Source organism: Rhineura floridana, chromosome 16, assembly GCF_030035675.1.
Source record: "Rhineura floridana isolate rRhiFlo1 chromosome 16, rRhiFlo1.hap2, whole genome shotgun sequence".
NCBI lineage: Eukaryota > Metazoa > Chordata > Lepidosauria > Squamata > Rhineuridae > Rhineura > Rhineura floridana.
Window position 1 is genome coordinate 1,159,982 of NC_084495.1, and position 16,904 is coordinate 1,176,885.

The 16,904-nt window shown below is 44.6% G+C and overlaps 1 protein-coding gene across 2 annotated transcripts in view; it reads left to right on the forward strand.

Annotated features, from left to right (window-relative positions):
• The window catches only part of OPHN1 (oligophrenin 1), a 210,483-nt gene that overhangs the window by 178,938 nt on the left and 14,641 nt on the right, over nt 1-16,904 (forward strand). The window contains exons 19-20 of one of the 2 annotated variants that reach the window (XM_061598304.1): nt 7,762-7,909; nt 13,420-13,725. In XM_061598304.1, coding sequence (XP_061454288.1) covers nt 7,762-7,909; nt 13,420-13,725 — 454 coding nt within the window. The remainder of the gene's footprint in view (nt 1-7,761; nt 7,910-13,419; nt 13,726-16,904) is intronic. The other variant, XM_061598305.1, reaches the window with a different exon arrangement.

Sequence of the window (16,904 nt, forward strand, 5' to 3'; positions counted from 1 at the left end):
TTTATTTTATTTATTTTAGCCATTGCTATACTTCTTAATGTATATAAAAATCTCTAAGCAGTGTGCAGAAGATAAAACAGCAAATATTATAAAAATATACGATAAAGCCACAATACAAATGCATATGTAATACAAATTAACAAATAAATATTAAAACAATTGCCTTGCACTTCTCCACTCAACATCTCTCAACCTCCTGGATTCACCCAGGACTCCACCCATCCACCCTGGCTCCCACCCAGGGTCCAACACACACAAATCGCCCCCAAAGTCTCACAAGCTTCTCAAGGGATTCCAAAACTTGCAGACAGATGGGTGTGGAGGCAGCTGGAGGCGCTTTCGACAAGGATGCCATTCTTGCCAAGGCAGTGCTGCGGAGGCAGCTTGCCAAGGCGAGCTCCAGGTGGCGGCGCAAGGTGAAGCTGGCCCATGTTGAAGTCCACAGAGTCCTGCAAGGAGCCACGGCCCATCGTCACCGATGCCCGCTGCATCACGAACTCCAGGTCACAGCCCTGAAGATGCACAGTCAGCGCCAACGCTGGGTCCGAAGAGGAGCAGGAGGAGGCCGCCAACACAGACATATTCTACATTTCCTAACTCTCCTGTCTCCCCAAGTTGTGCTACTGCTGCAGCAGCAGTTTGGTGAAGAGCCATTTCCAAACACTTGTTTGAGTGTTCAAACCAGCTGTGACCTCCACCTTTTTGAAGGTTGATCTAAACTGCATCTATCCAGTTTGTTAACCAGAATGACATGGGGAACCTTGTTAAGTGCTTAAACTGAAATCAAGATAAATTACATCTGCAGCACTCCCACAACCTTCTAAAAAAAGATTAGTCTGACAGAATTTATTCTTGATAAATCCATGCTGGCTTCTACTAATTACAGCATTGCTATTGAAATTCTTATTGACTGTTTTCTTTCTCATCTGTTCTCGTATGTTCCCTGGTATCGAAGTCAGAGTGACTGGTCTGTAGCTCACTGGAGCCCCTTTTTTCCCCTTGTTAAAAATTGGGGCATTTGTCTTTCTCCAGGCCTGTGGCACCTCACCTGTTCTCCAGATTTCTTCAGAGATAATAGAGATTCTGATAGTATATTAGCAAGCTCCTTTAGAAACTGAAAATGTTAAATCACCTAGCCCTGAAGGCTTGAACTCATGGATTTCCTGACCAGCTTCATATCTGTCTTGAACTGTAATCTTGCCCTGAGCTCCTACTGGGAGGAAGGGCAGAATATAATGATGATGATGATGATGATAAAACCTTCACCTGCCCACCAGTCATGCTGCTAATCTGAGCTTGCTCACCACCGCCTTCTGGGAGAAGACGGAAGCAAGGTAGGAGCTGAGCTGTTCCACCGTCTTTCTCGCCCCTTAGGATTTCACCATCCTCACTGAGTAGCAGGCCCACCACTTTGTTTCTCTTCCTTTGGACATACCTGGAAGAGCCCTTCTGGCTGTTCTGAACGTCTGTCACTAGCCTCAGCGTATTCTGAGCTTTCGTTTTACTGACCCTGGCCCTACAAGCCTGGCCCACAGAGCTTTGATCATCAGCTTGAGGGAGCTCAAGGCGTCTCCTCAGATCCTTCTCTGTAGAGAGATTGTGGCCAGCAGAGGGAGATGAGGAGTGCAGTATAGCAACAAGCTCTTTTTCTAATCTTTGGAATGAGGGCTTTTAATTAAAAGTAAGACTGCTTCTTCCTGGCCTTTAATTTCTGCAGTGATAAGGTTAAGCTAGTAACATTTTATTAGGCTTGGCGCTTGTAACTGTGGGTTCAGAGCGGAAAATGTTTCCGCTCACACATAAGCAAATACTTCAAATGAGTTTCAAGCAGGCATGATATATTATTTATGCGGTGAATTATGAGGACTCAAAGGACAGGGAAATTGTTCACTGAGTTGGTGTGTGTGATTATTGCCTTGACAGCTTTAAACTTGAGCACTACAGCTAAATTAAAAACTTGATCCCTCTGGAAACAACTCTGGGCATTACACAAACCCTGCTCTGCAAAGTTGAGATTAGGTCAATATTTGCTGCACTTATGAATAATTTAAATGTGACTTTTATACCACCATTATATGGTGTAAACCCAGAAGAGGTAGCTTCTTGGAGAGGTGTGGATTGTGGCATCTCTTCAATTTGGCTTTCACAATGAAAGTGGGGGGGGGGTCACCCCAACCATTTGAATCTATGATCTAGGTCTTAAGGGACTACATATTCTCTGTACAAAACAATATAGTTTGGAGTCTAGGGTCTAGGCAGTCCAAATTCTGTGCCAAGAAAGGCTATAATCTGTGATGTGATGTATTGCACAAACTGAGCAAACTTGGCATTTCGTGTTTTGTTTTGTTTTTCTCAGAAAAAAAATTGCAGAAGAAGCTGTTTTGTATAACATATTCTGGGTTGGCTACTCATTCTGTGGGAATGGAGATTGAAGCCCTGTGCCCAGTCACTTCCAAATGTGTTGTTCAGTTTTGTACATGTGGCTCTGCATATTTTCAGTGTTATTTACCCAGCCATAAGGGCTAGAAACTTAATTGTTTGAAAAGTGAAAGCTGAAGATTGTCAGGAAACTGAACACTGTGACCACTGCTGAATTATTTATTTCTTCCATTCCCAGAATACACTAATACGTGCGAGTGCCTGGGGGCCAACACATTTTGACTGGCCTTGGTGACCAGGCAAATATTTATTGCACTGAGGGCAAGGTCTTTTAGATACCCAAGACTTCAAAGGAAGTGCAGCAGGTGACTGAATTGTCTCCCAGACCCAGGAACTGCTCACTCCCCAGGCCGCTGCCTTGCCAGGGTTCACACTATGTTTCTGGGGCCCCTCATTCCACTCACATTGTGCCCAGACCCTGGTCCAGAGCCTGCACGGCCACTTGCAGTTCAGATGTCGCAGAGAAATAGAGCTGTGTGTCATTGGCATACGAAAGACACTGCTCCTAATGATGGCTCTCAACAGCTTCATATAGGGCTCTGGAGACAAAATAGTGCCCTGAGGTACCCCATAACACAAATGCCAGGGGAGCTGAAGGGCATTCTCCTAACACTGCTTTTCGGACTTGCAACTAGGACTTGAACCACCGTAAAGCAATGCCTCCAACACCCATCCCTCAGAGCTGGCCCAGGAGGATGCCGTAGTCAGTGGTATCAAAAGCTGCAGAGAAGCCAGACAGAAGATGCAAGGTCTCACTCCCCTGGTCCCTGTCCCAATAAAGGTCATCCATCTGGACCAAGGCTAAGTTGGCCCTGAAACCATGTCTGAACCCAGACTGAAATGGGTATAGACAATCATTTTCATCCAAGAATGCCTGCAGCTGTTCCACCACAACCCTCTCAATTACCTTCCCAAGGAAAGGTGTATTAGCAACCGTTGGATCACTGTCACAGGCTAAGTGGATCCAGGGTGGGCTTTTTAAGGAAAGGATGCACCACAGCCTTTGTCAACACAGCAGGCACTACCCCAGTGCATAATGATGCATTCACCACATCTTGAACGAATCCAGCCATGCCCTGTGAGCTATATTTTATTAACCACAAGGGTCAAGAGAGCCTGTGGCTGGACATGCAGCTCAAGCACCTTGTCAACATCCTCGGTCTAGGCCTCTGACATGGAGCAGAGACTCTGATGCTGGCATCAGTGTTTCATTTAGTTCATACAGGAGGAAACAGTCCTTTAGGTATGCTGGTTCCAAGGATGACATTGAATTGAAGGGTTGTAGCTGGGAGGAAAGGCAATCCTGAGTGAGTCCCCCCCTTTCATCCCCTGGCAAGTTGTGAGGCAAAACCCATGTTTCTTGATCATGCATAGCAAGTAAATGTGTGCTCTTTCATAAAAGAGTTTGAAAATCCTAACCAGTAGTTTTCAAACTGTGTTTGGGAGAGCTCTCAATTTCCTTGGAAGCTGGAGTTTCTCGATAAGAAGATGGCCCTAATGGCAGGCAACTGCCTCTCAGACATCTGCAGCCAGTTTGCACACAATGTTTCTGGCTTAATAAACTATGGACTATTTTAGCCAGAAAGAAGTATAGGGCCTACACACTCTCCCGTTGTACAGTGGCTTTGGAATGCCAATCGTGGTCTTTAAAAAAGTTTTTTTTAGCAGGGAGCTGTGGTTTTAATACTGGTTTAGTACCAGCCATGGTTTGATCCTGGATTCAGATCCTGCTTAATAAACTGGCATTAAGCCAGAGCAACCTGCTTTGGGCATTATTTGTTTATTTATTATTAAATTTATATCCCACCCTTCCTCTCAGAAGGAGCCCAGGGTGGCAATTATGGTTGAAGAGATCAGTTGGCATATGAGAGAGAAGGAAGGAGTGTGTGGGCCCTGCACTGATTCCCAGCTCAATGAGTTAGCCAAGATTTATTCAGCCATTGCCTCTGAACTGATCCTTTTGTCTGCTACTCACAATCTTCTCGTGATGGGCCACAATAAAGGAGTGTTTGAGACTTCCCAGAAGGATTGCTCCGCCTGTGGCTGCCTCTGAGATGACCTCTGTCTCAGAGGAAGCTTTTTTCAGTTTAAAATCAGTCAAAAGGGAACTTTGACTGGTATAAATGTTCTCCCAGGCAAGGGTGAACCGAAGAGATTATCCACAGAAATTTCGTTGGGCTGTCGGTGGCTGGAATTGATCAGGAATTCCCTGGGAAAAGAAGGCATACCTAGCAGCCGAGGACGGAGTTAGGACTTCCAGCAAGCTGGGCTGAAAAAAAGCGAGACGTTTTTTCTTTTAAACGATCTACAACGGGCGAGCTTTCTTCTGTCTAATCTTATCATTTGTCTTAAATTACTACAGTAAAAGAGATTTCTTTAAGAATCAGAAATCAAGATACCTGGGTGAGTTACACTTCTCTCTTTTATACAAGGAATTAAGGAGGAGGAAAGAAAATCTAAAAAGCTTATCTTATTTTTTATGGCAAAAAGCTGGCCTGAATTTGGAAACTATAAAGATTAAAACGGATGAGGGGCAACTTACCCGAAGAGAAAATCTGATTTAGATGATTATTTGATTGATATATGTCTGGGACTACTTTTTCTTGGACTACTTTCTTTAGACGAATCTGCTGTTCGTGTATGTTACTAATTGTTCGGCGCTGTGAACCAAATTTGTTTTGCATTCTTGGACGTGCAGGAGATAAGAACTGTGCTGGCCAGATGATGTCAACAGGCCTGGAATATTAACTCCCTTATTGCTGGAAAAAGAAGCAAATTACTCTTTGCTTGGGAATTGTGGCTATATTGGAAATTTGAAGGGTTTTTTCTTCGGCTTTAAGAATGACAATCAAAGAAGTGGCAGAGACCCTGGATGTACCCCTGGAAGGGTTTTCCCCTCTGGATATGTTTCAGAAGATAATGGATGAGATTCAGATAACGAAACAAGAACTGGGACAGAGTAGACAAGAGATGGCAACTGAATTTGGTAAAGTGAAACAGGAGCTGAAATAAATAAAGGATTATATGAGAAAAGAAGCAGATGGACAAGCAATAGAAGATGAAAAAGAAATTGAAGGGAAGGAGCAAATTTTGGAGATTGGATCAGATATATCAAATGTGGAATTGGAAAAAGATTTGGACTTTATGGCAAAAATTAAAGGGAGGATGCAAGTCCTGGAGATTGGAACAGATATATCAAGTGTGGAACTGGAAAAATATTTGGAGTTTGTGGATCCTGGAGATAAAGCTTACTGTTTGGAATTCGGCGTTGTCCCTGGAGAAATTGATGAAGATATCAGAGATAAAGCTATCAATGTTTCGATGGAATTTCTGGACTGGAATGATTTGATGGAACTTGAAATAGAGAAAATTTATAGAATTAATTCCAGATATGTGACAATGGAAGAACTCTCAAGAGATGTGCTAGTGCATTTCGTAAAAAAGAGGAACAGAGATATGACTTTACAACAATATTTCAGCAATACATTCAGAATTGATGGCAAGGAAATATTTGTGATGAAGGAAATTCCCATCAGACTCTTACTATATGACTATGACTATGACAGCAAGATTATTATGGGTGCAAGGATGGAAGTTGGAAGATGGAATTAACACTGATAATGGAAAAATGGCTATTGAAATTACTGGACCTAGCAGACTTGATGAGATGGATTAATTGACATGTTTATTTGGAGAAAAATCGATGGATATATTTCTCAAGGAGTGGAAACCTCTCTTTGGCTTTTTGCGGAAAGTATAAAGTGATGTTAATGAGATTTGATGATTAATTAAGATAACTACTGGAGGAAAGTGATTTTGTAATATATTAAGAGACAGGTTTGTTATATATCATAGACCTATAACTGATCTGCGACAAATCGGAAGTCAACATTTTATTTTATTGTTTAATTTGTTTCTTTTTTGTTTTGTTTTGTGTTTGAAAATTTGAATAAAATTAATGATAAAAAAAAATAAAGGAGTGTTTGATTGCATCGTAAGAGGCACTCGCCATCCATGCCCGACAAAGCTAGGTCCAACAGGCTTGCCAGTGGACCAGTTCATGCAACACCGTTGTCTGTCACGTGCAGGCATTCTGCAGCCAACTGTACAGCATTATTGGGAGACTGCTCAGTGCATAAGAAGCTACGGTAGGAAGTTTCAGAGCCCTACTCTGCTAGCTTCATTCCTGTAATTGCAGCAGCTTTTCAGTCTCTCTCTTTTTATTTCTACCAATGTCCAAATGCTGATCCACTGCTGAATCCCAGCAATTTTCACCTGCCCAAAAGGACCCTCCTCCTCTGTCTGTGGCCATGTTCATTGGCTGCTTTCTTACCCTCCTGTTGGCACAAGCAGTCAGGCTGTCAATTACTGTGTATGAAGAAGAGGAAGATTCCTGTCCGTGACTGACCAGTGTATTTGAAAGGGGCTGCCTGTCAACTGGCAGGCATCAAGAACTTTAGCCGAACAGGCAAGTGGTCTAGAGTCACAAGGACTGTGGTATGCTTCTGTTGCCAGACCATGCCCCTCTCTCTCTTTACTGCTTTCCAAGGCCCAGGCCCAGCCACTGAGGACTTGGATAGTTTTTCACAAGAAGAAAGAAAAGATGTGAAGCAGGGCTGTGGAGTCGGAGTCGGAAGCAATTTTGGGTGGAGTTTGGGTCAATAGAAATGTACTGACTCCGACTTCAAAATAAAATCAATATTTTAATATTAATATTAATTCACATTTGCCATTTATGAAGGAGTTGGAGTCGGACAGTAGAAAAATAGAGGAGTCGGAGTCGAAGGTTTGACATACCGACTCCACAACCCTGATGTGAGGGTGTGGGGGGGGCATAGGAAGACTTTTGCCGCAGCCCTGTCCTGTTAAATATCTTCAAAATCTAGGGCAGGGATAGTCAACGTAGGGTCCTTGGGCCTCCAACTCCTGTCAGCCCCAGCCAGCATGCCCCGTGGTCAGGGATTATGAGAACAGCAGCCCACAACATCTGGAAGGCCCCACGCCAAGTAGCCCTGCTTGGGGTGGGGGCCAACGCACAAGGCAAAACACGGCCTCCATTCAGTCAGGAGTCAATCCAGTAAAGCTGACCAAGAGACGCATGTTCAAACATGAGCCAGCTCATCTCAAACTTCTTCTTTAGGAGAAGACATAGCTCAGAGAAGCATAGCTTCTTGGAGGCAGGAGGGAAGAAACACAAGCCTGTTTCAGACGGCGGGTGATTATTTCTCAGGACCTTACGAGGTGACAACATAAATCCCTGGAAGGAGGTGAAATGAAGGCAGGTGCTCCTCAATGCTTTTTTCCCTCTCCCTCCTCCTCCAGATATATTCCGGCCCCCCTGAGGACAACGCAGTGCCACCAATGCCTCCTCCACGGGTGGCCCCTCGGAGGCACAAGCCCATCACCATCTCAAAGCGCCCTCTGAGGGAGAGACCAGTCTTCTTCGGAGGCTCCGTGGAAGAACATGAAGGTTAGTGGAGCTTGTCATGCCCTCCGGCCCCCACAGGCCACGAAGTGCATGCTTCAGACCCAATTCCCACCCTTAGGGCAATTGATCTGGAACCCAATCACCAAATTCCCCTTGCCAAGACTGTGCAACCAACACCAACTCTGCAAGGTAGAAGATAGGCTGCTACCACCCCTTCACTGGTTCAACTCTGAGCTAGGGGAACTCAGAGCCCAGAAATAGGTAAACCAAGGTTCAGTGAGACAAGAGCCAATCTTGCACTCCTTGTCCAGAAACCTCTGATAAAACCCCAAAATATACTCAGGCTTAACTTCTTTGGTGGACCTGTGGTCAAATGATCAAGGTGCTGGATTCAGAACCACCCTTCCCCCTCAATGAACACACCAGGTTAATAAGAAGTAGCTTTATTAAAAATATAAGTGCACATTAATATATAGCAGCAAAACAATTCCTCAAAACCACACACCCAACCAGGGGTTCAGGTATAACATAAGAGAATTCAACACACAACAGAAAAATAACCTCATCTACTCATTTAGAGGTAGTTGTTGGTCAGTCTCATCTCTCCTCTGAGAGAATGGTATCAGGAAACAAGAAGCAATGGAACCCCACATAGGTAACCACCAGCAAGATGGACACCCAAGGGAACAAAGGCTATGGGGCTCAGACCCTATACTTAAGGAAAAAGAACCCTGTCCAGAATTAATTAACCAATCAGGGGCTTTCTGATGTAATCTTCTTCCTGAAGCTTCTTCACCTTTTTGCGCCTTGCAGGCCCCCCTCTCCTCTCTGATCTCAACCTTCTCAAGCCTGCATGGCCTTGAGTACCAGGCTCCTACTGATTAGCAGAGAGAAACAGGTGTTTCTTGTCAGGCCTCCCCAACTGCTTGCAGCTGGAAACGAATCTTAAAATTTTCCTCTCACAGAGGCCTGTCTCCTTCCAAGATGTAACTCCCATAGTTCCTTGTAACTGAGCCATGATACACAAACCCAGGTTAACAAATGCACACAGGTTAACAAATACACAGAAATTTACAATTTCATGACAGCTGATCTTGGCAGGCGCCTCATTGATGTGGTCTCCAGCCTTTCGCGTCAGCTGCACTGCAGCTGCGTGTTTGCAGTCAACTGACTTCTGACTAAATCTAATAAACAAATAAATCACTTCTCCAGTACTTGAGAGAGGGGCACATGTGGGGGCACAGCCACTGTCTCTTCACTAGGGCAAAGGCACTCCTTGTGCCAGGCATGCCCAGGGCAGGGGGGAAAGGCGAAGAAGCTCGAGTGAGCTCAGTTCACACGTTCACGTACACGGTACGGAAGCACCACTGGGGCTGAAGCTGCTGTCCAGATGCCTCATCTCCAGGCTGCCGTGCAGAAAGACTTTCCTCTGAGCAGCTGCAGATGTGCTGGGAGTGGGGTCAGCTTGGGGGTGGGATGCCGTGTCTGGCAGTGCAGCCCTGCTTGACCGCCTGGAAGCCCTCAATGCACAAATGCTTGGGTAAGGCAATGGTGTCTCACACAGTGGCCAGGAGCCACAGGTCCTGTCGGATGGGGATGGGGATGGGGGTGGGTAGGTTTGTTCTCAAATGGGGCCCACCCTATGGCACATGACAAACAGCTTTTGGAACTTTTTGGAAAGCAGTTTCTGAGCTGATATGATGAGTCAGCTATTCAAAGAAAGAAAAGTTAGACATTTATTTGGGCTAGCCTTGATCCCCTTGAATCAGTCATAGCAACTCTTGAGATCCCGGCTGAAAAACTCAGGCTGCCTCTTCCTCACATCTTGCTAATTCTGAGCTCTCAATGAAATATGTGTGCCCAAGGAGCGGGGGCTTTGCAGATTCAGAGATGCAAAGTAATTTTAGTCAGTAAATTCAGGACTGAGGTGCCAAATGGCTTTTTAAGCTCTGCAACCGAGTTTCTGAGCTAACAAGTCCGACGGCTGTGGGCCACGACCTGCATCACAAATAAATGATTGGCTGCTGCTGTTTCTGCTAAGCTTGCTATGCAGAGGACATACCTGCTTCCTGTGAGAGCCTAAGTCAGCCTGTCCCAACCAGTGTGCCTCCAGTTGTTGTTGGACCACAACTCCCATCAGCCTCAGCCAGCATTGACAATGGTCAGGAAAGATGGGAGTTGTGGTCCAATAACATCTGGAGGCACACTGGTTGGGAAAGGCTGGCCTAAGTGGTTGGCAACTCAGGGAGATTTGAGCGAGACAGCTCTGGAAAAATATTCAGAGCAATCAGATGAATCATGGCAATCCTCTCTCAACCAAGCAAACAGGTGTGCAATATGTTTTGTTCACAGCAGAGGAAAACTCTGGAGGATCTTGGCATGAGGTTGGCTATTTCTTATCTCCCTGTCACTCCCATTTCCTGCTAATATTGTCAAGATTATTGATAGGGTGGAAGAGACAAACTCATTCTCATTGCCCCCCCCCATCTCTACATTTGTTTTCAACTTGTCTTTTAATATATACTCTTGCCTGTTTGGAGCATCAGGTAATTCTTCTTTAGTTACTCAATTTATATCCCGCCCTTTCTCCCAGAGGAGCCCAGAACAGCAAACACATTCTAAAAACAGTTAAAAACAATCGGTCTCTCTGCCAGCGATTTCAGGGTTGCCAGGACACTGGTGCAGCCTGTTGACCTGTTGTCTTACCCATGAGTGAGTGCTGCTTATTTCAAGGGTGTGTTGAAATATTGTTTGCAGATTCAATGAACATTTTCGAACAAGAGTCCCAATAACCTGCTGTAACTAAGCTTAGGTGGATGCAAGTGGTGTAACTGCTGGTTCTCCACCCTCTTTGCCTCCATTTTCCTCCCCCGCTGCAGTTGTCTCCTTCATCCCCGTTTGCAAACTCTACGCTACTCTGGGCAGGCGTCTATCCCCTCACATTCTACAAAGTGTTTTGTATGTAGCTGGTGCAATGCATATAACTGCTCTTCTTCTCCCCCGCCCCCTTGCCGCAACTGCCAAAATCCCCAGACAGGCTATGCTCCTCCATCCTCCTTTGATCGGCTGCTCCTGGAATACTTTTCTTCCTGTCGTGTCAGGTCCCCTCCTGCATGGAAACTGAGGCTGGGATGGCTTAACCATGATGCCCCTGACAGTTTTCTTGATTGAACAAAAAGAAATAAATCCCAACAAACTGAAAATGTGATTAAAAAAAGATTAGGGTGGAAAACTTGTACAAGCTGACATAAATATATTTAATACATGAATTAATTGTATATGAAATCTAATGACAAAAGCAAACAATATGTACCTACTGATTTCAAAAACACAAAAACCCAAATGAAAAAAGTATATACTGAAAAAATACCAACAGAACCCAAATGTGTTTCAACCTCGGTCTTCCTCAGTGATCTCAGTACTATTAGTGTAAACACTGTTTGGCATGAAAACACATATGAATTTACAAACATTCTAACACATTTTATATATACAAGTCAAAAGTAACACCACCAATTGGAGCTGCTGATAATGCTCTCCAGCCTTCCTGTGTCACACACAGATATGTGACTGTATTCTACAGTCAAGTGGGTTCTCAAAGAATGCAAAGTGCCCTTCTAATTGGAACATGTCTCTTAAATTAGTTCTGCCAGTGAGCCATCAAGCATCACTGTACGCCCTTGGAATCTTATCTCATTATCTTGGCTTCATATTAATTTAGCCAATGGCTTGGTGCAGACTATAATGTTCCTCCCCTGGCACCCCCTGTCAGGCTCCCACCCGTGGCTTCCACCAGGGAGAAACGTAGTTTTTATTTTTCTTTAGCTCACCCTGGCGCAGATCTCACAAGATCCCACTGCTAGGCAGCACCACCAGCCACTCCCTGTAAACAATACTGCTAGAGACTTCGCCTTGTCTCCCTATGGCTTATTGTTACTTTGTGTCTGGGTGCCCTTGCCATCCACAACACCCCTGTATCTTTGTCTATACAGTAGGGGCCCTCTTATACGGCGGGTTAGGGACCAGGCCCCTGCCGTAAAGCGGAAATCGCCATAAAGCGGAACCCATTGGCTATAATGGGTCACGTCGCACGAAAATGCCGCCAAAATGCCGCAAAATGCCAAAAAAGCGCAAAATCAGCTTTAAAACGGGGAATTTCTCCTAATTGAAAGCCGCTGCATCAGCGGAATGCCGTAAAACGGAACACCGTAAAGCGGGGCCCTACCGTATAGCATACAGCCCTGGGTTGCCCTGGATACTTGATGATACACTATCTCTTCACCGCTGCCACCATTTGATACTGTTTCTCCGCCTTGGTAAATACAGTAGGGCCCGGATTTATGGTGTTCTGCTTTCCGGAATTGCCCCCCAGCTGGCAGTTGCGGATTGGCTTGTGCAGCTGGAAGGGGCTGGCTTGTGCAGCTGTGGCAAGCTGAGCAGGCCCAAGCCAGCTAGGGAGGACTAGTCTCAGAGGGAGGCAACGGTAAACCCCCTCTGAATACTGCTTACCGTGAAATCCCTATGCAGAGGGTAGCCATAAGTCAGGATCGACTTAAAGGCAGTCGATTTCCATTTTGACATTTCGAGACTAATTTTTGTAATAAGTCCTAGTTGTAATGTTTATGATGTCGATATTTTTATGTTAACTAGATTTTATACTGATGTTTTCTATGGATTTACTTTTGAAATTTGTAAGCCACAGCACTGAATGCATTCTTAATTTATTTACATTCTTAATTTATATAATTTATTTTATTATTATATAATTATAATAATTATAATATAATTTCTCTAAATTGTATCTTAGGTGAAATCACATAATATTCATTTATTCATTGTTCAATTGAAGAAAAGATACAACTATTGTAATCACAAAATTTTTGAGATGTCAAAAGGTTTAATGCTGGCATGCTATGTTTGCTTAGGTCATGCCCTCAAAGTGACTTGTTTATGCTGAGAAATTTCGAATATAATAAGAGACTATGCTGGTAGTGATAGTCCAGAGAAATAAAAAACACTGCTGTTAAGGTATCTAACAAGAATTAGCTAACGAATCAGATTTTGAACTCTTGATGTCTTTAATAGTGGCAGCTAGACAAATCATTGCTAGCAATTAGAAATCTTCAGTGTCTATTGATACAATGCAATGATATAACACAGCCTGGAACATTGCATTCCTAACAAAAGTTATGTATGATACAAAAAATAAGGAAGAAAGGGGCCCAAATGGATTTATTGAACACTGGGGTTTGTTTATACATTATTGGAACACAACGTTCAAAGACAATATGCTCCCTTACACTTTGTTCTCACTTATATGAGTTTCTGATTAAGGCAATTAACTGTGTATAGTGTTATAATTAAGATATGTCACAAATATTTGTCTTTTGTCTCTTTGAAACTTTTTATCATTCTTGTATTGTAATCCTAAAACACCTGAATACGATGCAGTCACACTTGAGAAATTTTATATTGCTTTCCTGTGGTAAAACAAATTAAAATAAATTCCTAAAATAAGTAAACCAAATGATTCTTTGGGTTCCGTTTGGCAGAAGACGACCGTGGCCACACCCCCAATGGCACAGTCACCCCTGGTGAAGCTCCCAAACCCCTCCTGCGGAGCAGGCTGCCTTTGCAAAGGGCAGGAGAGGTTGACCCTGGAAAGCCCAGCCTGGAAAGCCGGCCAGAGCACTGTCCAGAGGTGGATGTGGGGAAACTGGTGTCCAGGCTCCAGGACAGCGGGCCAAAGCCCTCCAGTAAAGCTGCAAATGGCCTCATGCCTGGGGCTAGCTCTCTGAAGGCCTCCACTCTGCATGCCAAGAGGCCTGCTCCAAGACCAGGGGCCTGTGGCAAGGAAGGTGAGCTATTTGTCGTTTGTGTCCCGCTTTGCCAAATTATTTCACACCCAAGTGCATTGGAGTTGGATGGTCCATCTCTTTTTTGTCCTAGCAGTTTGTGAACTGCATGTACAGTCGGCTGCTCACCTGCGGAGTCTGTACACCTGGAAGGAAAAGCAGGTGCCAACATGCTGGGTCTCAAATGGGGGGAAGGGGGCTGGTGCCTTTTTCCATGCCATTTTGCCCCAGCCCGTTTTCTCTGAATGTGCCGCTGCCACCACAACCTCTTTTGCATGCAGCCGCCGCCTTCCTTTCCTCTGCATGTCTCCTATGCAGCTTTGCTTTCCTGTCTGTCTCTGCCCTTCTTTCTCCTGTCTGTTTTTGCCAGTGACTTTTGCTCCATCAGCTCGACATCCCCCCCAACTCCCAATAAAACTTCCCGCTTCCTTCTCTGCCCTGCCCCCCATGCCTGGGGCTCCCCCACAACCTCTGTGCCGGGTGCCGCATCAGTCGCCTTCCACAGCACTGTTTTCTCTAACTTGGCGGGGGTGGAGAGTGGGGGTTGCATGTTGCACTTCAGGGAAACCTCACGATCCTCAGCAGTGGGTAGCACGGCAGGGAGGTCTGTGCTTTGTTTTAAGGAGAGGTGGGGACTGTTGCCCTTTAACACGGTGCAGCTGCTGGGGTGGCATGTGAAGGGGGGGAGTCAGACAGTGGGGAGAAGGGCTCCTTAATCCTTCCCCACTCAGGCTGTGCTCCTGCCAAAATCACCCCTACCAAGCTGTTCTTATCCCTCCTGGGAAAAGAAGAATGAGAAGAACTTGGAACACTTCATTTCCCTCCCCCCAACTCTAATGCATCTGCACTGGTCTTATTATTTTTGCTGCCCCATTTTCAGACTTGCACACTAATAAGAGCTAGAAACATAGCTTTTAAAACAAAACAAACAAAAATCCATCAACAGGTGAAGTTGGTGCACAAAATCAGTTTTCCACAACTCCATTCTCCCAGGTGGTCCTCACCAGTGACTGGGGTGAACTGGCCTGTGGTGTTTCAAGGACCGCCCCCCACAGACGCTCCATAATTTAGGGGGGGAAATCTGTGTCATTTCTCCCCCTATTGGAATGATTGCTTAAGGAGCTGCTGTTCACGTTTATTATTTGCCATGTCTGCAGACCATGCTCTTTTCATATCTCATGGCAAAAGATGTGTAGAGGGTAAAAAATCTCCCTAGTATTTTATATATTTTCATAATAGGCAAATTACTCACTTTAACATCTCGACAGACAATATTAAAGATCAGTAGTACAAATCTGAATTAAACAGCAAACACATTTCCCCCCAGTTGAAACCTTACTTGAGTCCCAGCTGTGATGTGAGGGGGGGCAGCCTTGCTGTCCTTTTGTGCACAACTTACTAATTCAGCTGTTGAAGTCACTGTGACCGCAGCTGCAGCTGCAAATGTTTGCAAGCAACCTGCAGATGGCTGGACATAATGGCAACTGTCGATTAAGGACCTTTAGATGACTTTTTTTCTTTGTTCACTGAAAGGTATTGCAAATTGTGGTGTTGAGGGGCACAGTGTCAGTGACAAACTTTAAAAAAAAGCCCTCAGATTTGATGATTGGCTTCCATGCCACACTACCAGTGTGAGAGGCAACTTGCCCCTGTGCACAACGTGTGGGATGTTCCCAATAATGGTTCATGCCACATGAGAATGTTACAACTGATGAACAGTTAATGCCATCCAAAGGATTACATCCAGTGCCAAAATTCAGTACACTGGTTTGCATTTCTCTCTATGCAGTGGAATGACCTAGCATTTTAGTCTCTTCTAACAAACTAATGAATAAATTTGCCCATTGCAGGAACCACAGAATGGGTGCCCTTTTGAAATCTTGTCGATTGTATTTTATCTATATTGTTGCTCTAGGGAAATAAATTTATGTTGAAGGTGTACAATATGTACAATATAAATACATAAAGAAAAGCTACCAGTCATTGCTTAAAAATATTATTATGCTATAGAAGTAAAGCCAAAATGAGCAGATGTGATGATAGCTCAGCTTTTCTAAAGTTTGCCCTTCTGTAAAAATTGGCGAAAGAGCTAAAGCTTCCGTTAGTTTGTTTTGTTCATTTTTTAAAAAGAGATGATGCTTCTCCCAATTTAAAAACATCCCACTTTGATCCTGCAAAGCCAAAGGCTTTCCATGGTTGCATGGCATTATGTGATATGGTGTCAGAAAATCAGATCCATTTCAGTGAAATCTAAAAAACCAAACTTCAGCCCTGAAAAGTCTTTGAGACTTCCAGATCAGGATGTGAGTTATTCAACGTCTGCTTTTCCTTTATTCTGTCAGAGACAATTAGATTATATACTTCAGCCAATTTTAAAAATTCAAAATACTCTCCCCACGTTGTGTATATATTTTTATTTCTCCATGTGCAGATCTAGGTTCTACTATTATTGCTTCAGATTTTTAATGTTTAATGTATATGTATGTTTTATTTTGTACGTCGCCCAGTGTGGCTGGATAACCAGCCAGATGGGTGACTAATAAATTTCATCATCATCATCATCATCTAATGCCTCCACCTTCAGAATGGTAGGGAGGAGTGTCTCAAGCGGGGGGAGTCTTTTTGGCCCACATGCCAGATCCTTTTCAGGATTGGCCTTGTAGGCCAAATGTGCCAGGCAGGCATGACCAGCCACCGGTCAAACTCCCTTGCAGGTTCCCAAGTGCCCACTGCTGCTGGGCGAGAGAGCAGCGCCTCCTTCTGGCACTGTGCACAGCCTCCTCCTTCTCTTGGGAACCCGCTGGCTTCCTTCTCTCCCTTCTGCTGCTGTCACCACCAGCAGTAGGGAGGGGCACGGAGGAGTGAAAGAAACCAACCTCGTGTTGGTCCCCACACCCCTGCCCCTTGCCATTGCTGCCACCGGAAGGGGAAGAAGGACCCAGCACTTGCTGCTGTTGTGGGAAGCGCCAGAAAAAATCTTGCAGAAAAGGTTTTGCGAGTCATCCCCACTTCCTGCTTTCAGTTCCCAATGTTGGAGATTTGAAGGAAGAGGGGAGGAGACCCACAAAGGCGAATGAATGAATGGTTTTATTACGGTCACAGACCAGATATTAAAAAAGAAAAACAGCAAGAAAGATTAAAACATTTAGCAAGCAATACTACTGAAATTCCTACAATCCATG